Below are 24138 nucleotides of genomic sequence, written 5' to 3'. Positions count from 1 at the left end.
TCGATGGACATGAGTTTGAGTAAACTCCGGGAGTTGGTGATGGATAGGGAGGCCTGGTGTGCTGTGATTCATGGGGTCGCAAAGAGTCGGACACGCCTGAGTGACTGAACTGAACTGAACTGAGTAGGTATTCAACAAATGTTTGTTGAATGAATAACCAAGTTAAAATGGAGGGCTAATGCTGCTGAATTCTAGAGACTTCATGAAGAAAAGAAATTGTCAGGTCTTCACCACTTCGCTTATGGAGTCTGGTTATCCAAGCTTGGACAGTATTCATCTTAATATTAATTTGATGAATATGGATAGTGTATTTTAGGCACAAATTTAAACCAGGAAAGAATAAGAACCCGATATTTAGAAGTAATGATACCTAGTAACTACTGTGCATTGGGCAAGGTTCTATTAACAGTTTTTGTATAATAATTTCTCTGCTATTGTTATGTCTATTTTGCAGATATGAAAACTGAGGTTAAGTAACAATTTCTCTGAGATTATATGCTCAGTGTCAGTGATGGTTTAACTGTGAAACTCTGTCCAGAGTCTGTGCTCCCACCTGTTGCACAAAATGAGGTCTGTTGTTTTTGTTGTTCTTTAGTTGATAAGTTGTGTCGGACTCTTTGTGACCCTCATGGACCGTAGCCCACCATGCGCCTCTGTCTGTGGGATTTTTCCAGGCAAGAATACTGGAGTGGGTTGCTATTGCCTTCTCCAGGGTATCTTCCTGACCCCAGGGATCGAACCCAAGTCTCTTGCATCTTCTGCATTGGCAGGAAGATTCTTTACCACTGAGCCACGTGTGAAGCCCCAAACGACCTCTAGTATAATATTAAAAATAACAATAGCTAACTGACTCAGTGCTCACCACATGCTGGGCTGTGTTCTAAATGCTTTATGTGATTTATCTGATGGGGACCCAGACAGTTTAACCTAGCCATGCTTTGATTTTCTCATCTGTAAAATGACGTAACAATGCCTCCCAACCTTATAGGTGTGCAGTGAGGATTAAGCAAGATAATAGATGGAAACGCTAGAATTGTGCAGACTTACGCACTTAAGCACACAATAATTCACGTAACCCAGTGGCCACCCACAGCTTTAGGGAGTAAAGTAGGCATGACACTTCTGGCCAACAGTGACATGGGTCCCAGCCCTAGAAGAGCCAGAAGTGTGAATGACAGTCACACTGGAGCACCTGATGGAGGTAAACTCAGAGGGAAATGGCTATCATCAAAGCATTCATGTGCTGTTTTATTGGAGAGGAGAACTCAAGGCCCTCCGGGTGACCGCTGTCACCCTAATGTGACTTCTGGTCCATTTGTTGCTGCAGTTTGAAACCTAAAGGCAGTCACAGACTCTTACAGGGTTACTGCTTCCACTTCTGGAAGATCAGATGGTGGGATTTAGTTATCTTGAAAGTCTCATCCAGTTCAACATGCTCTGACCCCACAGCCCCACGCTCTGGTTGACCAGGATCCTTTCTCAGTCTGTCCTTCCTTGCTGTCCCAGAGGAAGGCACCTTCCTTCTTTTCTTAAAGTCACCCTTCATCTTGTGAGCCCATTCTGTCCCTGTAACAGAGGGACTCCGAGGCTGTCCGCATCCCTCCATCTCCATGGGCAAATTCCCTTTGTCCTCAAACCTATGCATGTATGCCCCCGAACTTAAGAAAACATTGCCCTGATCTGCTTTCTCCAAATCCCCTGCTGTGCCTGTACCTGTCCAGCAGAGTGAAGGACCATTAATTCTCTCCCCGGTGCCTTACCACATCCCGTAGCATTCCCTCATATTGCTGTCCTTGCCCAGTGAGGGCAGCGGGATAAAGAATTCTTCAATCCATCTAGCAGAGATAGGCTGAATACCTGTCAATTAACAGAAGCAAGAGAAATACAAAGTGATCTTCCTGCTTTGCAAATTGAAGCCTAAGAAACTACTTGAACGATTTTTTGTTTTTATGTTTTTTTTTTTTTTTTTCTTGTTTGTTCGTTTGGAAGGATGTGGGGCAGGAAGAGGAAGCATATGGAGATGTGAGAGATGGAAAGAGATGAAGGAAGAGACAGAGGGAGTCTTTCAGGCCATCTGGGAGCCCAGGGGAGGGCCTGGAAAATAAGCTGGTTGGAAGGCATGAGGAGAGAAAAGTCACAGGAGAGAGGAAGTATTAGTGTGAAGGAACAGGGGCCAGAGTGAGGGGAATTCAAATATCAAGAGGATGTGAAGAGGAGGAGGTCAAGGAGTTTAGTGTGAAAATTGAAGTAAAAAAATGGCATTTCATTAGGCAACATAAGAAAAAGCATCTGGCTCTTTGTGTCTCCAAACACAGAGGTAGGTGCAGAAGGGGTGATGGAGAGTTAAGAACTTTAGTGAGTATATTTTAATGATTAGATTCTCTTGCTTGTTCCCTCTTTATCCTATTTCTTTCTTTTGCTGCTTACTTGAGGGTTTTGTTGAGAGGCACGGCCCCTATATTTCCTGATTTTTATCTTGATTTGTACTTTTCTTGGCATAGAATGGGTTTAGGATCAGAGAAAACTGGAAAGTCAGTCAATGCCAAGAAATGAAGTTATCAGTCTTAGAAACTGCTTTCTTAACTGTTAGGTCTGCTTTGTTATGAAATGGGAAAAAAAAAAAGAAGTCAGCAAAAAACGCGATCCTGAAATTTAAATGGCCACTGGTCCCACCGATGCCAGGCTGACCTATGTCCTGGAGTCACTGACAAGCGGGAGTTCCCGGAGGATCCTGCTGGACCTCAGGATCAGCCAGCCGGAGCTGCCCATGGGTGGCAACGTGGTGAGGATTAATCTGACCAAGAGCGTTTATGGCATTAGGCTGGTTAAGAACAAACATCTACGTCCTTATCCTGCCTTACCAGTCAGGTTGCTCCGTTTCTGGAAATTTATCTTCTTTCCTTTCCGGATGGTGGCAGGAAAACATATCCCATTTTCAGTATTCTGGGCCATGGGGTGAAATATTCTCTAGCTCTTTTGAGATATTGCAACATTTTGCATGGCCCCAGGGACTTCACATCTCTTCTTGCTTTAATAATCTTTACAGTCTGTATGACCTCTTCATTTCCTGCTTTCCTGGAATGATATTAATGGTCTATTCATATTTTTACATTTAAAAATACTGCAACAAAATAGAGCTTGACTTATCTTTGCTATTGAAAAAAATACATCCTATCACTCCAGGAAGTCAAGAAAACTGGTTTCTCTGGAACTTGACATTAAATCCCCCGTTTCCTTGATGAATTATCTGAGCAGGGCTAGGAACCATCACTCAACTACAGACCAGTGACTGGGAGGAGTCAGTGGCCTTGGACAGTGTTCAGCTTAACAGCCTTCGTAAGCTATTTTTCATTAAGAAAACTCTCAAACCATATGCCAATAAAAGATATTTCACACACAGGTCTAAGACCCTTCTAGACCTCATTCAGTTCAGTTCAGTTCAGTCACTCAGTCGTGTCCGACTCTGCGACCCCATGAATCGCAGCATGCCAGGCCTCCCTGTCCATCACCAACTCCCAGAGTTCACTCAAACTCATGTCCATGTAGTCGGTGATGCCATCTAAACCTCATTAGCAGTTTTAAATAGTATGTATCTTGTTGAAAATTCAAATAAAACATTGTTGTTCGGTTGCTAAGTCATGTCTGACTCTGTGACCCCACGGACTGCAGCACACCAGGCTTCCCTGTGTAAACTGTACTGTTTAATACCTTAAATCTTTGACAACTCTGAAAAAGAGTGGAAGGCAGTAAGCAATGTAGTGAGTCCTTGGAAGCAAAAAGCTAGGACCCACTGTTGAAGATGTATCTTTATCTTAGAGTTGTTACCACGGGCCTTGAAGTTCTGACGCCTCACACATATCAAACCTGGATCAAGAACTCCTATCACAATCCAGAAAAAATGGTACAGATGAACCGATTTGCAAAGCAGAAACAGAGACACAGATGTAAAGAATAAATGAATGGATACCAAGAGGCAAAGGGTGGGGGTGGGGTGGGGATGAATTGAGAGATTGGGACTGACATATATATACTATGGATACTATGTATTAAATAGATAACTAATTAAAATAGAAAACTTACTGTATAGCGCAGGGAATTCTACTCAGTGATCTGTGGTGACCTCAATGAGAAGGAAATCCAAAAGAGGGGGGATTATGTATGGCTGATTCACTTTGCTGTACAGTGAAATTAAAAAAAAAAAATAAAAGAACTATTACTGAAGCACACCCTGGGCTCTGACAGCTGCTGCCAAGTGGCTACTCTCACCAGCATGCAGGAAGGCCTAGACACCAGCGACAAGGGAATTGAAGGGACAGATGTTGACCGCGAAGGGACCACTGTGGTTCCTGGACAGCAGCATCTGCCAGGATGCCTGGGCCTGCAACAAGCCTGGGAGAATGTTCTGAATGACAAAGCATTCTTTCAGGCCAGCTCCAGCTTATCTCTGGTTTGGTTATGTAAAAATACTCTACCAGCAAAGAAAAGAGGTCATCCAACTCAAGCTTGAGAAATGCCGGAGCTGGCCACAGGACAAGGAACACACAGTTTTAGCCTCGTGACTGGTAGAATGGTTAGTGGATACTATCTGACCTGAAATGTGGGTTTCTACAATTGATTAGATTTCTTTTCCCTGCCTTCCTTTTTTTTTTTTCTCCTTCCTTCTCTTGTTCTTAAGAGGATTATTGTAGGTGGTAGAGAGAGAAGAATTGGATTGCTTGGAATTATTCTCAGATCTTTGGAATAAAAACTACACTGTCCAGTTCAGTAGCCACTAGCTACCTGGAACTATTTAAATTCAATAAAAATTAAGTAAAATGAAACATTCAGATCAGATCCTCAGTCACAGTAGCCACATTTCAGCAACAGTCACGTGTACCAGTGGCAGAATGCTGTGTTGTATTGTGCTGTTCTAGAATTTCTTGAGTCCCTTTGCATATATTATATAGCTGCTTTATTTCTTTAAGTGTCCCACTGTCTTTAAGCTTTTTCATTTATAAAATGAGGCTAGTAAGGTCTCCTTCAAAGGACTGCTGTGAGATTTAAATGTAATATTAATCAGGAAAGCATGTATTTCAGTACCTTGCACATTGATATGCTTATTAAAGGGTAGCTCAGCAGCAAGTCCTCTCAGACTTAAGCCAAACTCACTTGTATTTGTCAAGTACCTATAACCTACGAAGCTTTTTGAAACAATTTCCTCAGGAATCAGACAATTTTTATGGGAACAAGTCACTGTTTTTGTGGGAACAGCATCAGCCAATAATGGTTGATGTCAAGTCATAATAAAAAGAGTAAGGTTTTTGCTCTCCATGGTGCTCTGTATCTTGACAGAAAAAGAGAAAGAAAGAAAGAAATGAAAATCCCCTATGAGGAATAACATTTCTAGCCCTCACTTTTTTTTTTTTAAGTCTAATGAGATGAAAAATCTCTCCAAAGAGGTGTTTATACTATAGGTGTCAACACAGCCTTGGGTCCAGACAGGCAAACCGGCTGCTCTAATGGGAACTGTGTATACACAGTGAGGGTAATTACTTTGGCTACAGCCGCCGACATGATTTAGCAAACCCCCAGCCTGCAAAGATCTGATCATTCCCTGGAGAATGGGTCCAATTTCACTGCAACTGCACAGACCTACCTGAGTTTTCCCTGCCACAGGCTCTTTGAGGGTTTTTGTAATTTGCATTCCTTAGGCAACTGGAATTTAAATTCCTTAGGCAAATTTCATCCTGATGGAATACCAAGATGACATGCATGCCATGATCTCATTGTTTAGGCTTTCTGCTTTAGAATCATATATGTATGCTTCAACAGGCAGGTGAGGGAAAACATGTGGGCTAAATCCCACTTTGGTTTCACGAAGGATCCTTTACCTTTCAATGTGCTCTTGTTTTTCAAAGCACCTTCACGAATATGTCAGTGGCAGTTCATGGTATTCTTGGCTGGTGGAAAGGGCACCGTGATGAACTGCAGAAGATCACAGGACGGGGTTTCTAAGCCTGGGCCGCAGTCTAAGGGGCCTGTAAATAGCTATTTCCCTTGTATCCATGAAGCACAGCAAGACCCACCCAGGTCAGGTGGGTTGCAATCAGATGACATGTCAAGATTTTTCTGCAGGTACAGATGGGGAGGAGCGGGTCTTCTGTCTCACAGGAGGCATCACTGGAGTCTTGGTACACCACAAATCACATATTCAGTTTGCAAACAGAACTACAAATTCTCTAAACCATTAATCTGAAGCAAAACTTTTGCCTTATATTTAACTTTAGCCTACTTAATTTTTCCTTAAGCCTCTCAGTAATTGGGTGACAGAATAATTTCTTGGGAACTTTGACTTAATGTGATTTTGCTATGGACTTCCCTTTTCTCTATGTTCCTTCTGATTCCAATGCTGAGATGACCTGAGTGAACTGGATCTTGCTATGAGAAATTTGTCACTGGATTAAAGAAAGATCAGCAGATGGGAGATGGGCTGGGGTAGGGATCAAGTGAGCTGGAATTTAAACTTCTTTCAGGCTCTGAACACTTTAACCTGTGGCTTAGGATAATACCTACGCTTCAAGGGGTGCATGTGAGGATTGAGTATGTGAAAAGTTAACAGAAGTGGCAAAAAGAAACCATGAATGTTGGTCTATGGGTTTGTCTATGAGAACTTGAACAGAATTTGTACCTACTCGTGTGAAAATTGTATAAATCTTATGTTGAATTGGTTCACCGTGCTTTTCAGGTCTACTATATCCTTCTACTTCTCTGTATATTCATTCTATTAATTTTGGGGAGTTTGATATTGAAACTCTAAAAGTCTTAATTTACTACTTAAAATAATTGTATATATTTTTGTATATTATATATATTATACACAAAATAATATATAGTGGAAGTATTTATAACCTTGTTCTGTATTTTCCAAGTCTCCTGGCAAATGTGTTAGTCTTTCATAATTAAAAAAAGTAAAAGAAAATCTCACACAGCTCTTTTGCCTTTATCTTCTTTTGCATGCATACACACTCACACATACCCCTCTCACCAGTGGTGTTGGAAAAGCAGCAGTTTGGATTATCTTTCCTGGCTTTCCCCACTTTTTTACTTTTCCAAAATCTCAGCTGTTTCCCTTAGCCCTGCAGGCAAATTTCAAGAATTTTAATTCGTAAAATTAAGAATCTATTTAATTTTGTTAGAATCTCCCCAGTTACTCTATCTGTAAACTGGTGGGCAGGATGCTATGGGGTGTTATTATTTCCATATTAGTGTCCATGAGAGCAGATTTTCAGGACTGCGGTATCTTCAGGTCTGAGCTCCATATGGGTGAAATAAACAGGTGTTGGAATAACTGACTAAATGAGGTGCCAAGGACAATGGTGGTGACAGGAGCAATCTGAATCTACCTTGCTGCCCGTGAGAGCATGTCTCCCACCGTGGTAACCACACTTAGCCTATGTGTAAGTCATGACTCCAGAGGCATTCAAACAACTGAACTTTTACTATTTCAGGCCTGAGACATTTTGATTTTTCATTTTATATGGCTCTGAGGAAACCAGGACTGGAGGCAGGGCCAAATAAAAAAGGCTTTGGGCTGTGTGTCTTTTTAAAAAAATTAACAAAACAAATTCTATTAAGGTTGGTTTTTCCCCTTTACTACGCCCATAGTACTTGTGAAGAGCAAATTTTAAGATCTGTATCACATTGTATTGGAGAAATGAGACTGGCTGAATTTCGAGCACAAAGAACTCTCTAATTTAGAATCCAGAGCATCTCTGCAGAGCATCTATGTCTTCTTCAGTTTGAACTTTGAGATTTCACTAGATGTAACAAGTTCCAGTCCCTGCCATCTCCAAATGGGCACGGAAGAGCCACAGTGACAGAGAGCATCATAGATTCGATCCATTTTCAAACAACAGACACAAATTCAATCAATTCCACTTGGCAAATAATAAATTTATTAGGTGCCTACAAGTACAAAACACTGAAAGCTGCTGCCGGGGATTATAAAGACATGTAGAAGAGCCCTGCTCTCAGAGAGCTTACAGTCTAGGCAATTAGTCACAATTAGTAAGTTGGGGCAATGTCACGGTAGGTGGCTTAAAGCAGACTTCTTGAAAATGTTCATATCCTTCACATTCTCCTCCGGTCAAATATGTAAGGAATCCTTTGAACAGGAAAGCAAACAGTGGGAAAGAGACCTTTTATGGAATGAATCCATGACCTTGGCTTTGCTTAGGGGCATCTTTCGGTTGCTGTTGCTTATTCTTGTAACTTTCTCAGCATCGTTTCCTCGTGACCTTTGTTTGGAGAGCATCTCTGTGCTTCCTGAACCTTCACCAGGGTTTCCTGTTTGTGAGTGAGTGGCTCAGTTGCAGTTTGGCCTTGGAATGATTTGCAGTCTGATTTTTTCCTGCAGCAAATCTGTATTTTCATTTCAATTGATGCTAGGATGGTAAGCCTTGCCATCTGTGGTTTGAAGGGTGGTAGAGAGATGCAATACAATGGAAAGCAGGCCAGACATTTCCCTTACTTTAAACATTTAATAGTGCACTTATTGATTATATTCTGTACAGATATAGAGCAAGTTATAAACCTCTTCTTTTATTTACTTTTTTTTCACTTAGACTGTATTCATGTAAAGTGTATTTACATTAGCAAAAAACAAAAAACAAACCAAAAAGACTTGAGGTACAAAATCCAAAAGAATATCTGAGGTATAAATACAAGTATATTTTAAATAATAATTTTTATCATGCTTTATCTATGTTGGGAAGCACAGTGGACAGGTAGGTGTACATATTTCTTAATAGAATGGTATATACAACATACAATCTTACAAATCTGAAGGCCATTAAAATTGCATATACAAGTATATCTTCATGAGGAACACTAATATCCAAAATACTCAAATTAAACTCTCATCTGTCCCCCGCCCCTTAATTCTTCAAAGAACCTTTGAAATAACACTGACAATGGTAACTAAATTATAACAAAATTAAAATCCTTCTTACAACTCTCATTCATACATTATTCACTTTTGATCCATATAAAATAAATTTCACTAATACTGTCTTTTGAGCCAACCTTTACTATTACAGTAAAACCTGTATAAAGACCACCCTTCCAAAACCCTGCACAAGTGTATTTTTATTTGTTTTTACTGTGATTAGAACTTTCCATTACTACTAAAATCTATCCCAAGGGCTTCAGAAAAGAGAAGAAAAAGAAATATAGGAAAAACAAAACAAACCCTCTTTGCTGATAAGGACAAATCCAATTAATAAACATATGCAGCTTTAAAAAAATGCTGCTAATAACCATAACAACAACAAGCAACTTTTTGGTTGGGTTACATTTGCACGGAGTTCCCTGGGACATAAGTTTCCTGTGTTCCCACACATAGTGCCTTTAAGAGTTTCTCCTAACACAGACATGCAAAGACTTTGCAGATACATAGAAAGTATTGATACTTGATTCAGAAGTAGATAGAGTGGTCAGTTTTCACATCTCAACTTAAAAACCAAACCAAACCAAAACAAAACTGCTTTGGCGCTAGCAAGGAAGAATTTCCATCCCTGAATTCACCTCTACTGGATAACAACAACTTTGCTCCTCGCAATCAGATTTAGAGACAAACTGCGTTCGAAAGGGGCTATCTGAGTAATTACAACCACTTTTAAGGTAAAGAAGAGGTTGGTGGAAAAGGAATATGTCTACTACCTCAGAAAAGAAAAGAAAAAAAAAGACATGGGTGGGTTGTCCAACACCCCAAAATAAACGGGTTCCCTTTCTGGACGATTCCATGGGTGGTCAGATATTCCCGGTTAAACTGGACCTGGTGCATCAAAATCCTTCTTGGAGGTGTCTCAGTGTGCCAGACACTGCGGCCCAACTTACACATCTCTGCCATTCAACCAGCAACAAACACACATACACACGCTCCTCTGTGCAAACCTTTCTTTGCTCTTCTCAGTGAGAAAACATGTCAAAGAGGACCAACTATTCCAGTGGATACACCCATCCCTCCACACACTGCAAAGAAAATGACATAGGTACATGTAACACAGACGCTGACATTGCAAGAAAATGAAGTCTCTTCATTATCTTCCCGAATGCAGTTATAGAGTTTTGCTTCTCAGAAGCAATTCAAATAAGAATACATTTTTTTTTTTTTTTTGCACAGTCATATATTCCAGTCAAGGTCCATAATACAGACCTTACACAAACAAGAAGCAGCTTTAAAAAGGTATCAAATCGCTATAGTCAGTTCCCACTCTCCAATTTGTAGTTTCGTTTCAGGATCAGACACTGAACCCAATCTTCCAAGAACTGGCAAGTGTTCTAGAAACAAACGCCCAGACAGTGGACACGCTTCAGGAATCACCTAGATTTGGTGTCTTTGGTTTCAGTGTTCTGATGACTGAAGGAGTCTCGGATCTTTACCACTTCAGCTGCACACAAATGTCCAAAAGATTTCGTGTACCACTCTGGCATGTGGCCCCTATGGCAGACAGAAAGGAAACGCAAACAAATTATTCAAGTTGGAAAACCCTGAATCAGCTGAAGGGATTTCTGAATACACTTCTATTTCTTGATGTGCAAATGTGCAAGTAAAGATCTTTCTTACTATTCCAAAGTAATCTCCTGGCACCTTGATCACACTTATGGAACCAGAAGTTTCTCAAGGAACAGCCTACTGAGTGCAAATATCGGATGAGACTGGGCTTCCCTGGTGGTTCAGACAGTAAAGAATCTGACTGCAATACAGGAGACCTGGGTTCGATCCCGGGGTTGGGAAGATCCCCAGCAGGAGGAAATGGCAACCCACTCCAGTATTTTTGCCTGGAGAATCTCACGGACAGAGGGAGGGTTAAGTCCATGGGGTCACAAAGAGTCAGACGTGACCGAACAACTAACCCACACAGACTGGGTATAACTGTTCAGGAAACCTCTGGCATATAGAACAAAAACAAAAGTATGGCAGTGTAAAGACTTCAAACAAGAACTGATTTAGTAGGAGAGCCACTTTGGAAAGTTTTCAGAGGTTGATTTTTTTTTTTTTCTTGTTTTTTTTGATAAGAACTCACAGTGATCTAAGACACAGAGCATAGGCCTAATTAATTACTAAAAGGGCATGTCATATTATTCAAATATCTTTGAATATAAAATAACACACATCGGCTTGCTGATTCAAACTCTCATTTCCTGTGGCTTTAAGCTCATGGTAGAACCACCATATCTGCATTGCTTTAATACCAAATTCTCTAAAGGGTGGAAATTAGTAAGTGGTATCCAGAAGACCCAGAAATGTGAAGGAGTTACTTTATAAACACTGCTCTTCATGGAGCATCCAAGATGCAAGGATGTATTCATTTAAGCCATTTTCTTTTTTGCATCAGACAAAAAGTCTGAATCTACTTTATGCCCCTCACTCACGATGTCAAAAAAAAACAAAAAAAAATCAGCATCAGAACGTACCTTAAGTCTGCTCTGCACATGTAGGTGAGTTTGGATTTCCCTGACCCACAGGGTTCGATCAGATACCTGGCCAGGAGCACATTGACCCTCACTCCCACCACAGGGGCCCGGTCATGATCCACCGAGGTGAGTAAAAGGGCACAGGCTCCCTTGGGTAAATTAGTCCTCCATGTTCTGCAGAGACAAAACGAGACGGGAAGTAAATGGGAGGAGGTTCCTGAAAGCCAAGTTTAAAACGGGGCCTCACTCTTACAGGAGGGAGCTGAAAGGCAGGATAGGGGCCCCCTGGTGACCCAGCCTGGGCAGAAAGCATCCTTGTGCAAGAACTCACGAATGGCTCACTCTGTACAGAGCCCCTTCTGCAGTGTGTATACAGGCTCACACAGTCAGTTCTTTGAAAGAGAACCAAACTGAAGCAAATTTGAAAACCCTTTTTATGTTTCACAAATGTACTAGAACGTGGACGTCCAAATGAATGTTACTCTGTTGGAGAAGTTCTGGACTAATGATGTGACATTTCCTCAAAGATTGTTGAAATTCTTCCCTCAATAATGTCTTCAGAGAATGTAGGAACTACATATAAATCAGCTTCAACCACAGCTCACTTGGGACTCAAATGTTATTTCCTGGCTGATGCATTCACTAGCTATTTCTGAGAAAATCTATCCTAAAGGGGAAAAAATAGCTACCACTGAGCACATTTGATGGACTGTGCCTCTCTCTCTGAGCTCAGTTCTGAGACTTCAAACCATTTTCAGGGATGGACACACTGCTGGAATAAATGCAGATGTTATCTTTCTTATCTGGAAGGGTTCAATGCTTTTATGGAAGCGTATGTTCTATTTTAAGTAATTTTAATGTAACGTTCAGTGACATATAAGCTCATTCTTGTCATAATAATCAATCCGGAAGCTCTCACCTCAAAACGACATAGTCCCGAGCAGGATGGGGTGCCATACTGTTTTGGACATACTGGTAAATTTCAGTCTGGCTGTCCAGGATTTCAATCACTTTTGAATCCAACAAGTCTACATCCCAGAGGTGCTGCTCTTTCAGGAGGCGCTTTAAGATTTCCTCGGGTGTTGCAGGGACTTCGATGGTTGCCCGCCAAAGCCTCAGAGGTGGTCCTTCACTCACCTAAGAAGAAGATAGACTTTTCAGTGCCAAGACAGTCCCTACGCATCTAGACTCTTAAGACAAACTGCTAGCCGGGTACATGGACCTAATGCTTATTTCTGACTTTAACAGGCTGCTGACCTCAAGCATATTCAAGATCAGAACAGAAAGCAGATAGGACTGCTGGCGTCACCTCTGATTTTATGTTTTCCTGGGACCCATATTAGGGTCAGTGCAATGAAAGTAAGATCCGTTTGCACGTCCAAGCCTGCATGGCCATCTGGACTGTGCTCAAGGTTTCTTTCTTCTCAAGGTGGTGGAGACAAGTCAACAAATACCTCCACGTGCATGGAAAGCCACACAGGATACCTCTGCCCTCAAGGGGTTTTCAAGTTAAACCAACCATCCCTGCCCCCAGCACTCCCTGCTTATTAGAAGGTGAGAAGAGTGACTGAGAACAGAGGAGAGCCTGAGGAGGTTCTAATCAAAGGATGGAAACAGCCAGCTCCTCATAAAATGCCCGGAGGCCCAAGACCATTAGTAAAACATTCCAGGAAACTCTTGCATGATTCTGTGGAGTCAAAGGATTTCACTAGGGAGTTTCCTCTGACATGAGTTCAATGAGCACCACCCCTCATTGAACTGGTTTCCACTCTTACCGCGGGGATATGAATCACCTATCTGCCCAGCTCTAGAGGGAAAGCGATGGGTGACAGGCCGCCCCTGTGTTGGCAAAAAGGTCTGGTCTCTAATGAATCCAAGTCCCAACCACCAGACTCGAATGGCCGAAAATGAGGATATGACTTACCTTCTTATAAGAGAGCTCGGCCTGCTCAGATGTGGAGTAACTGACCCAGCCTTTGAACTTCTCCTTGACCTCTTTAAACAGGCTGTCCACACAGTCTTGGAGGAAGTGTTGGTAGTCGGCTGAGTCATCATTACAAAGGCGTCCTAACGCTTCGAGGGTAAGGGGCTTTAGCTCCTGTTCGGTGTAGGAATTTCGACATCGGCTCATTTCCTCAGGAACCTGGGAGGGACACGAGAGACAAAAAGGATGTCTGCTGCCCGTCGGTGGAGGTGCAGGATCCTCCAGGCTGAGAAAGCAGTCTAATCCCCAGGCTTCCACCAGGTGAAGGGTGTCCCTGCTGACTCCATGAGGTATCACGAGGACACAAGCAGAGCACCTTCATAAAGGTACCTAAGCTTATTCTTGTGCGAGGCCCTCCTCTTTAGGAAGAAGTTAGAGTAGAAGACAAAGTAACCAAACAAGGCGTACACTGACGAGGACACAGAATTTTGTTTTTGAAACTGAAGTATAGCTAATTGTTTTATATACTCCATTTAAACTTATGATAAAATATTGGCTATATTCCCTGTGCTGTACAATGTATCTTGTGGTTTAACCCCTCAAACCACTATTTTGTTCTCTATACCCATGAGTCTGTTTCTGTTTCACTGTGTTCATTGTTTTATTTTTTAGGTTCTACATATAAGGACGTACAGGTGCATGCAGTACTTGTTTTTCCCTGTGCGGCTTATTACACTAAGCATAACGCCCTCCAGGTCCATCCACGGTGTTGCAAATGGCAAAACTTGAAATTTCATTCTTTTTTTTAAATGGCGGAGTAGTATTTCATTTTATAGACACACACACAGACACACCCCACATATTCTTTAGTTCTTTATCCTTCCATCTCATGGACACTTAGGTTTAGTGTTTTGTTTTGTTTTTTCTTTGGATATACACCTAGGAGTGGAATTGCTGGATTATAAGGTAGTTCTCAGAGGAGGCAATGGCACCCCACTCTAGTACTCTTGCTTGGAAAATCCCATGGACAGAGGAGCCTGTTAGGCTGCAGTCCATTGGGTTGCTAAGAGTCGGACATGACTGAGCGACTTCACTTTCACTTTTCACTTTCATGCATTGGAGAAGGCAATGGCAACCCACTCCAGTGTTCTTGCCTGGAGAATCCCAGGGACGGGGGAGCCTGGTGGGCTGCCGTCTATGGGGTCGCACAGAGTCGGACACGTCTGAAGCGACTTAGCAGCAGCAGCATCAACAAATAACAAAACTTTCCATCTCCCTACCTGGAAAAGCTTCTTGCACTCAGCAATCATATGGGCTAGCCCTTGAGTGGCAGCGAGATTCTCATTCAGATCTTTTTGATCTGGTTTGCCCAAACTCTGTTTTCTTTGCATTACCCTAGAGAGAGAAATGAGGGAGAGGCAAGATTCAAATGTTTATATATTTTTAATCAATGTGTTATTCTAGGAAACCTAAAGGAGAGAAAAAGGCTATTTCACTGGAGCTTATTTGACATTAAGTAGTTGAAGAGAGTTTTACTTTGGTCACTAAAATTTCTCAGTTGTATCAACAACACACAAAAAACATGAAAGAGACAGTCTGTGATGAAATCCAGGCTATTTAAAACCATCATGTTAGGGACTTCCCTTGTGGTCCAGTGATTACATATCTAAGCTCCCAAAGCAGGGGGCATGGGTTCGACTCCTGGTCGAGGTAACTAAGATTCCCCCATACCACGCAGCCCATAAAAATAAAACCACCATGTTAAATAGGTTGCTACTGAAACAGAGAAGCTTTTAAGGTCTATAAATGTGGGGTAGGAAGAAGGAAAGGCAGCTTTGACTGGTGGGTGGGTGGGAAGCACTCATCATTGGGGTAAACAGGACCATTCTTTCCAGTTTAAAATTAAACAGGAGCCCCTCCTGTTGGTGAGAGAAGTCTATTGTTTCCTAGAGGTTTTGTCTTAATCTTATCTGATCTCTTTCTACTGCTCCCCTTTAGTTCTCTATCCCATTAAAGCAGGAATGCTCTAGTCAATGGTTAGAACTAGTTAATTAAGCATTGTATGTCTTTTGGAAGCAAAGCTAACTTCACCTAACACAACTAGACCCCACCCCAACAGCTGAGAACTATCTGTCAAGTTCCTTTAGAGCTGAGGAAAAGGATCAGCAGGATGAATTTGGTAGAAAGGAGTTAATGACGCTTTTCCTACTTCATATAAAATATTCGTGTAAGTAAGAAGTTCCTCTGCCATTTTTTGTGTTTTCCCCATCCATCAGACAGAAGCAAGTTAGTTCCTTAATGGACCTGCCTCGCAGTCCCACCTCATGTATAAAATAGATACTAACAGCAGCTTCACCTCCTTCAATTGTTAGGAGGATTAAAGTTGATAATGAAACCCAGGGTGTAGCTCCTTGCTGGGGACAGAATACGGTGCTGAGCAAACATCAGCCTTAGTTATTTTCCAGATTCCTCGACTTCCACAGTCACTTCACCTTCTCTACATCTAAGGAGAAACTCTGCAACATTGGCTCAGCAGGGTTCTTAACTTCGAGGCTGAACACCATCCTTCCTTATTTCACATCCAGCTCCTTTCAACCTCTGGCACAGGCCAGCAGCTCGGTTCTACTGAAGAAGCCAAGCCAGACTGGTTTTATTTATGCAGAAGCCAGGACTGTTTTTGAGGTCAGTAAACCCTCATGATTCTTTGTGGGTACAAAGTACGATGACCATGTTACCGAGGGCACTGACAAAGGGTCAGGGGAAACCCTTGCCGCAGCAAAGCAGGAATGCAAATGTTTCTCAAAAGCGGGTTAAAACTACATTGTCTAGGAGGCCACACCCCCAGGGCTGAGTAGGAAGGATGGGAGAAGCACAGGGGAGGAACGTGAGCTGCGAAAGGAGGTCAAACTCCGTTTTGCTGGATTCAGGTATTAAAACAACAAAAAAACAGGCGGACAGCCCTGTTAGGACAGGGAGGCTGCCGCTGCCCGAACAACGGGGCGTGTGCATCGTCACCGCGCCCGCAGCTCACTGGCCCCGTACCTGGGGGAGGAGTTCTCTCTCTTCAGAGTGTTGAGGTGGAAGAGAGAAGGCGCCAAGCACACGGCCAGGTTGGTGGGGGTCATCTGGTTCTCCTTGACGGCTGCGGTGACATCGCTCAGGAAGTAAAGGAGCGTCTGTAGGACCTCCCGGTTCTCGTCGGGCAGGAGCATGATGGCCGCCTTGATCGCCTGGAGACGCTGGTCCTTGGGCACATCTGCACGACACCAGCACTTCCCCCGTCAACCCAGTGATTTTCCATGTACTTTTGCAAGGAAACGTCCCGAAAGCAAATATCGGCACCAAAGACCTCAGCCCAGCACTGAACAAGCACTTTCAGAAAGTGTACTTGAGGTTAATATGGAAGAGATTAGGGATTGCCACCAACGTCACTACCCTCAAGCATTTCCTGCCTGTGGAGGAACTGAGAATTTTAAACACCCACCATGCCAATATACTCCTAAATCCACCCAGAGTTCAACTCCAGATGATGTCTGCTGTTTTCTTTTAGTTTACAGAAATTTGGTTTCTTTCTTTTCTAAGTACTTTTTTCCAAAACTCCTAGTTTACCATTCTCAATTACTGAACATTATAGGCTTATACTTTTGTTCAGTTTCAAGAAATTTATTACAGACACATACAAAAGTACAAAAACTGAGATTTCTTCACTTTGACTACAAAGTGTTCAGCATCTCCGAGGACTTTCGTAATTTTAACCGATTTGCTCCTTCTTTAAATGAGGAAAGGAAGCTGCGAAAATCTTCAATTTAAACAACAGATGTTTTTTATGTAGTAATTTAAGCTTTGGAAAGCCTACTGAGAGGCTGGTAGTAAAAATACATGCTTGAGAAATAAACCCATAAAAATATAAATAATTTAACAATGTAATATAATGTATATATATGTAGAAACTAATAAAACAGGTAGAAAATGCTAAACACAACTTTCAGGTCTCCTATACTAGGCAAAATTTTTCTTTTGAAAGGCATGTGGTGGAAAATTCAAGTCACTCAAACGTAGCTCCATAGGACAAACCGATTAAACAGCTCCATGGTTACAATACATAACAAATACCTTGGTGGGGGAAATGTGACCTGTGTTTTCATAAAATCTGAAAGGATGAAACAAATAATGAAATAATCCAGACCAGCTCCATGTCTCATAAAATCAAGTCCCATGCGCCAATTCTAAAGACAATTCTAGCTCTGAGAGAAGCTGCTTTTAAATTACATTGCTGTAATACCACACCGAGCCAAGAAAAACACAAGGCTGTAAAAGCTATAATCCTGATCTTGATCATTAATTTAGACAACTGTTTGCTTTAAGCTTTACTTAAAAGTGAGATGGGCATGGGGATTGTTTTCCCAACTATTTCTGGCAGAAGCTGAGATGCATAACAGAAAGATTATTTATTCATTTTACAGCAAGATAAAACACATGGACACCTGTGAAATTTTAAACACAACAGGCTTTGCTAGAGAGAAGTGAAGCAACGGAAATACCTATAGACAAGACAGAGAGAGAGAGAGATCTTGGAATCTGCTCTTTTAAGTATGTTAGATTAACACTGTTCTTGAATGAAAAAAAAAATGAGTTCCTGGATTTGAATGTAAAAATGTACAATTGCTTAGTAACTGGAGAATGATGACAAAGGAGTTTTTCCTGCACTGCTCAACAGATGTACACAAATCTGTTTTGCAAACAAGAAAGCAAAAAAGAAACAAAACAAAAACTGATGACCTGTCTCTAAGAGGTCACGATGTGGGTCCAAAAGAATGGCATCAAAGGAGCTACAGGTTTTGGCTGACCCCACTTTCCCCACCGCCAACCATGTCAAGGTCAAAGAATACTCACATTGGTATATCTGCAGAAAGGTTTCTGAGAGTTTGTTTGTCATCAGTGGCTCAGGCAGATCTCGAAAATACTGCTTCAACATGTCTGCCACGTCATAAGCAGACTGTCCCTCATAGTTGACACAGTCTATGGTGCTTTCATTCATCTGGCGCAGAGCCTGAATCCGGGATTTGACACCCGATTTTCTGAAGAGTCCAACCTTTGTTGGAAAAACAAAACAAAGTGTAAAGTGTCAAGAGGAAAGCAACATTTTCACTGCAGAACTAGAAGATGATGCATGCACCTGAGCTCCCATGATTACGTGGGACCTGCAGACGTCAGCTCTCACCTGATCCAAACAATGGTTGCGGAGGTAGCGCATGGCCTGCTGGATGCTCTGGGGGAGGGGCTGTCCTGTGCGCTGCACGTTGACTGTCAGAGGGACTCCGAATACATTCCGGTCCTTGTAGTCTGGAACCTTGATCCTTTTCATGAACTTGGGCACAGCCCTATCGAAAAAATATTGCGGTCAGAAGGGATACATTTACTCACCTTCTGCACATTTTGTCCATCTCTGCAGGTAAACCATGTGGGTTCTAGATCTGTGCTAATAAGTTGGCGATTTCAATTTAAACAAAATTACAAATTCAGTCCCTCAGTCGTATCAGCCACACTTTGAGCGCTAGATAGCCATTTGTGCCTGGTAGCTATTACTGGTCTGTGCAAATATGGACCATTCCTACCACTACAGAAAAGCCCACTGGACAGTGCTGTTCTAGATTTTCTAACCTTTGGGGCCATGAGGCCCAATAACATCTCCTCAGCTGGGGATTCTCCCTCCACTGTTAGCTCTGAGAATGGGGTCTGTCTTCTTAAGGGAGAAGATGGGCTTCCTTCCAAAACGGCGGCACAGGAAGGAACGAGAGGAGAAAGCTACAGTCAAGACCCTAAGTAGGCACTGCAGGATAGAGCTGAGAAACACGTTCCCATTTGTCCTGAAAATGCATGAGAATCATTTCTAAGCTCTTGATGAGATCCAAAAGTATTTAGGGTAAAAAAAAGATCAGGATGGAAAAAAACCCAGCAAATGCATAATGTTGGTCCCACATAATGAGAACCAACTCCAGAGCTCAATGTTGCGGGGAAAGGCAAGCTAATGACCTGAAGTTCAAATAAATTCTCCTGCTGATGACCCGAGAGAACACAACATCTTTAGCTTTCTAAAGGAAGACAGAGGAGAACAATGAGGGTTTTGTGAGCCCACCCCAGGCTCCCTGGAGTCCTGACACCGGGTCCAGCCTGAGCAGCGTGTGCAACAGCAGGAAACCGCTGTCATGTACTTAATGCTGTCAAGCAGAAATTCCAGCTCTACAAATGACCTCTCTGAATGGGACAAGAAAGGGCAAAGCTGAACAGGAAAAGAACTTTGTGTAGAATTTCTCCTTATTCCGTGGATCCCACAGTATGAGGCTTTAACGTTTGGTTTTGACTCACTGGAAAAAACTGACCAGAACTCAAGAAATATTCTGGACTTTCAGATTCTTGAGGGTTTGGTGGTGAGGGGGGGTGGTGGGCCACTCAGAACTGAGAATGTGAAATATGCAGTTTTAAATAGCCAGCAGGGAAACTCTGGCTCAAAGCATAGAGGAACATTGCGGAAGGCAGACTGCCTTGACTTTAGAGTGCTAAACCCACAGCCACCGTGTGTTACTGTTTATAGCTCAGGGAAAGGTAAAACTGAAGCGCAGGGCCAAATCCGTATTTCCATACAGTGAAGTATATGGATCGTGGCTGTAAGTATGCATAATACTCGCTTTGTCAGGGGAGAAAAGCCCAGCGGCGGAATGTACAAGGAACACATTACGATCTCCACCGAGAATCTGAAGCATGTGGGGGATAAACCAGTCAATACTTATTTCTGTCATTCAGAACAAACAACTTCTGTATTTAGCAGGGCTCACATAATAACAGCCTTTGAACAGGAGATGCTTTGATGCCGAAGTTAACCTCACTATGAGTCCCAAGGAGGGGAGGAGCTGGGGAGAGAAGTTACGTTGCTGCGCTGATTCTGGTTTTGCTACCAAGTGCTACTCATGAAATGGACCGAGTCTCCATTTTATCAAGAACTAAAATTGTGCAAGTGGATAATGAACACTTAAGATTAGTGAAAAGACTGAAGGATACCCAGCTGATACTGCAAAATGCGCTGGGATGTCAATGTAGAGACATTTATCTGCTTTGCACTCAGTAGAAAAAAATATGCACATAATGGCTCCTGTCCATGACCTATTCAGCCCAGCAGTCTATGTCTCACAGTATACACACCAAGGGCCGTGCTTTCAAAAGTGCAGACAGTTCAATACATTTTATTTTTGTACATTATTTTTGTTTATAATATATTAGAGTGGTATATTCCTTTATTATTCACTGCTCAAGAATCTTTGTTGGAAAAAACATAACCTAAACTCTTTAGCCCAGGTAGATTTTTGTGATATTGCAGATACCTATATCAATCAAAAATGATTTCTAAAAAATGTGCATGAAGAGGGTTACAAAGCCAAGTGCTGTACATTAAGCATTTCAAAGTTGCTCTCATAACATCCTATGATCTAAAATTTTCTTCCCTTCCTTCCAAAATATGATCTGATTCTGCACACGTATTTGCCTGTGGTGGGCTATTCCTACCACTGGGAAGGAAGAGCCCGGACAATGTGGTGGAAGAGTAAAGAAGTCTCACCCTATCGACTGGCAGTTTATCATGCCTAGCGCTGAAAACTCAACCAACCCTGATGGAAATTCTCTAAAGCTATGCCAGCTTAAGCCGTATTGTGCGTGGACTCAAGAATGCAGACACTTACAGCGTCAGGACGATGAACTAAAGATACAGGATCCACCTGTTACACCCTCAGTGCTGGGACAGCGCTGGCTGAAAATGTTTTCAAATATGGTTCACTGGGCAGTTTAAATCCTTACCAGCTAAAGCCATGCTTATTAGAAGGCGTGTATTTCTCCAGCAGGGCGGTTAACTTCAAGAGGGAGTACTTCTGCAGCAGGTTCATCTGGGCCACTGACTGGCAGTTAATCTGCAGTGACACGGAGTTTAGGCTCGGCCGATGAGAGCTCTGGAAGCTGTGCCATCTCAGCCTGTGCCTGCGAGAGAAGGGGGAGGAATGTTAGTACGAAAGCTTTTTAATGGGTTGAGGCACAGTCAGCAGTGGGTCACTCACTGGCCTCTAATCTTAGGAACTGAGAAGATTCAATTTCCATTCCAGTTTGTTTTTATTTAAAATTTACTCCTTTAACCACTTTTAGTATACAGTTAAGTTCCCTTGTGGCTCAGCTGGTAAAGAATCTGCCTGCAAGGTGGGAGACCTGGGTTCGATCCCTGCGTTGGGAAGATACCCTGGAGAAGGGAAAGGCTACCCACTCCGGTATTCTGGCCTGGAGAATTCCATGGGCTGTATAGTCCATGGGGTCGCAAAGAGTCAGACACAACCGAGTGACTTTCACTCAGTCAAGTACATGAAGCATTAAATACATCCACGGTGTTGGAGTTCCCTGGTGGCTCAGTGGTAAAGAATCCGCCTGCCAAGCAGGAGACATGGATTCAGTCCCTGTGGTCGGGAAGATCCCCTGGAGGAGGAAATGGCAACCCACTCCAGTATTCTTGCCTGGGAAATCCCACAGAAGGAGGAGCCTTGCGGGCTACAGTCCATGGCGTCACAAAGAATTGGACACGACTGAAGTGACTAAGCAACGACGACAACAATGTGTTATACAATCAATCAACCCCGCTATCCATTCACAGAACTGACTTCTTCCCAAACTGAAATTCCGGTACCCAGTGAACAATGTTCATTAATTGTTTAGGATGATAGGATTTTCCCATCTAGCACTTTCCTTAGGAATTTCATGGCTATAAATGGTTCAATCCCATGTTCCCTACACAGCAAGCAGAAGCAGCCCCTTTCTGATCACCCGCCCCTCACCCCCACCAGGTAAGAAAAACTCACCTGTTGGACCTGGTCAGGGAGGCCCCGACCCCAGAATCCCTCCTTTCCGGGATGTCAGAGGGCTCCTCAGGCTCATTCAGTGAGTTGCCTGTGCTGTCCAGGTCACTGGGGGTGGCTCGGTCATTGTCCACATCCAGGTGTATCTGCTTGGGAGAGGACGGGCATGGTGAGACCGAGTCCAAGGCCGAGTCGGAGTCTCCCTCATCGGAAAACTTCTCTGACCACTGGTTGACTATCCTCTGCATCCCCTTCACATGGTAGAGGATGTCGTCCAGCTCAGGGAAGATGTCCTCGTTCTCCAGATCGGCCAGGTCACCTGAGCTGGAATAGAGGATGGAGCCTGGCACGTTGTCGTAGATACTCAGGCGGCTGCTCACAGAGCTCGAGGAGTTACGTCTCTTAAGTTCCTTGGGGCTGCTGTTTTCTCTCCTCAGGCTGATGTGGCCGGGGCCGTGGAAGCTCCCGGTCCTCCAGTTCACAGAGCTGTTATTCCCTGAGGGAGAGAAACTGCCATTGGAAAGGGCTTTCGGGAAGGTGCCGGGCTTGTGATCTTCCGGGATGTAGAACACTGTGTCCTCTGGGTAGCTCTCCCGGTTTTTACAGTTCTGCTCCATGACGTTGTTGAAGGTGGACTGATTGAAGGGATCGAAGCCCTCCAAGTACATGCCTCCCCGCTTGTTGCAGGCGCTGAGGCTCCGGGTCCTGGTGACGGGACTGGGCGTGCTCACGTTGCTGCTGGTCTCAGACTGGCTGCTGCTGCTGCTGGTCTGCGTGGAGCTGGATATGCTCCTCTTCCGTACCATGGGGACGTTGATGTGGTTGCCGTTGAGGGCGGAGATCTCCACGCAGTTCAGCTGCTTCAGCTTCTCCTCGTCCACCCCCTCCTGCAGGATGGGCCCACTGATGATCAGACCCAGCTTGGAAGGCGCCTTGTGCTTGCTGTGGTGGGAGCCCTTGAGCTTTAAGCTCTCCATGCGCTTCAGCAGGCTGTGCGTCTTGGACTTGGCAGTCTTCTCGTGGCCCTTCATGCTGAAGCTGAAGCTGGACAGTTCCTTGGGAGAGGGCAGGCTGCAGAAGGAATCATCATTGCCTACAAAGGTGCCTGAGGAGCAGACGCTGAGGACGGAGTTAGTCCGGGCTGGGGCCGCCTCCCCGCGCTGGGGCACGTGGGTGGTGAGGCTGCCGGTGCTGTGGACAGAAGCCACCTCCTGGCGATCGCTGAGGTCCGTCTGCATGTTTTCATGGCTCGGGGCGCTCTTCAGGTGGACAGCGTCTGGGGACCCAGGGATGGGGTCCTGTTTTGGAGAAAAGACGTCGAACTCTTCAAGCCGGGACCACCTCTTGCTGTCCCTCTGGAAAGTCCATTTGCCACTTATTGCACAAGGCTCGTCCTCGTCGGAATCTTCGCTCTGCAAAGACAGAAGGGAACCATTCGTCCCCTGAAACTGGCAGGCAGCACGGGGCAGGGCATGCCCCGAGGCCCAGGGGCCAGGAGACTGACCATAATGCCATTCGTGTCAATACCCCCCCTTACAGCTTTATTATTATTTTTTAAAATAGCCAAGATGAATGTAAGCATTTCACAGGAAAAAGCCTGAGCAAGTGTTTCAAGCTAAAGAAGAGTTATTTTATGGAAACTCTGGGATCTATAGGCTGCTCTTAAATCACTCACAGAGGAAACCTCTGAGATCTGTGAAAATTCCAGGCATGTAAAATATTTTGAACTGGCATCAGCAATGGGTAGGACTCCCTCTGGTCTGCCTCCAGTTTTGCTGTCTGTTGACAGTATGTGTTTATATTCCGTTTTGCAACTAAAATGGTGGTTCTCGAACACTCTCATCTCTCAGCCTCTTCCCTGTTCCTTTTCATTCC

General features: G+C 43.5%; 1 protein-coding gene across 7 annotated transcripts in view; it reads right to left on the bottom strand.

Moving 5' to 3' along the window:
• Positions 1-7911: 7911 nt before the first annotated feature.
• The window catches only part of DLC1 (DLC1 Rho GTPase activating protein), a 522352-nt gene continuing 506125 nt past the window's right edge, over positions 7912-24138 (bottom strand). For all 7 annotated transcript variants that reach the window (XM_070781604.1, XM_070781603.1, XM_019953385.2 and 4 more), the window contains 10 exons: positions 22267-23675; positions 21227-21403; positions 18603-18762; positions 18275-18473; positions 16424-16637; positions 14662-14776; positions 13382-13600; positions 12377-12594; positions 11458-11631; positions 7912-10480 (listed from right to left, as the gene is read on the bottom strand). In XM_070781604.1, the coding sequence (XP_070637705.1) occupies positions 10360-10480; positions 11458-11631; positions 12377-12594; positions 13382-13600; positions 14662-14776; positions 16424-16637; positions 18275-18473; positions 18603-18762; positions 21227-21403; positions 22267-23675 (3006 nt within the window). In that variant the 3' untranslated portion in view covers positions 7912-10359. The remainder of the gene's footprint in view (positions 10481-11457; positions 11632-12376; positions 12595-13381; positions 13601-14661; positions 14777-16423; positions 16638-18274; positions 18474-18602; positions 18763-21226; positions 21404-22266; positions 23676-24138) is intronic.

This window comes from Bos indicus, chromosome 27 (genome assembly GCF_029378745.1).
Source record: "Bos indicus isolate NIAB-ARS_2022 breed Sahiwal x Tharparkar chromosome 27, NIAB-ARS_B.indTharparkar_mat_pri_1.0, whole genome shotgun sequence".
In the NCBI taxonomy this organism is placed as follows: Eukaryota; Metazoa; Chordata; class Mammalia; order Artiodactyla; family Bovidae; genus Bos; species Bos indicus.
This window is presented reverse-complemented; position numbering and strand designations above follow the sequence as displayed.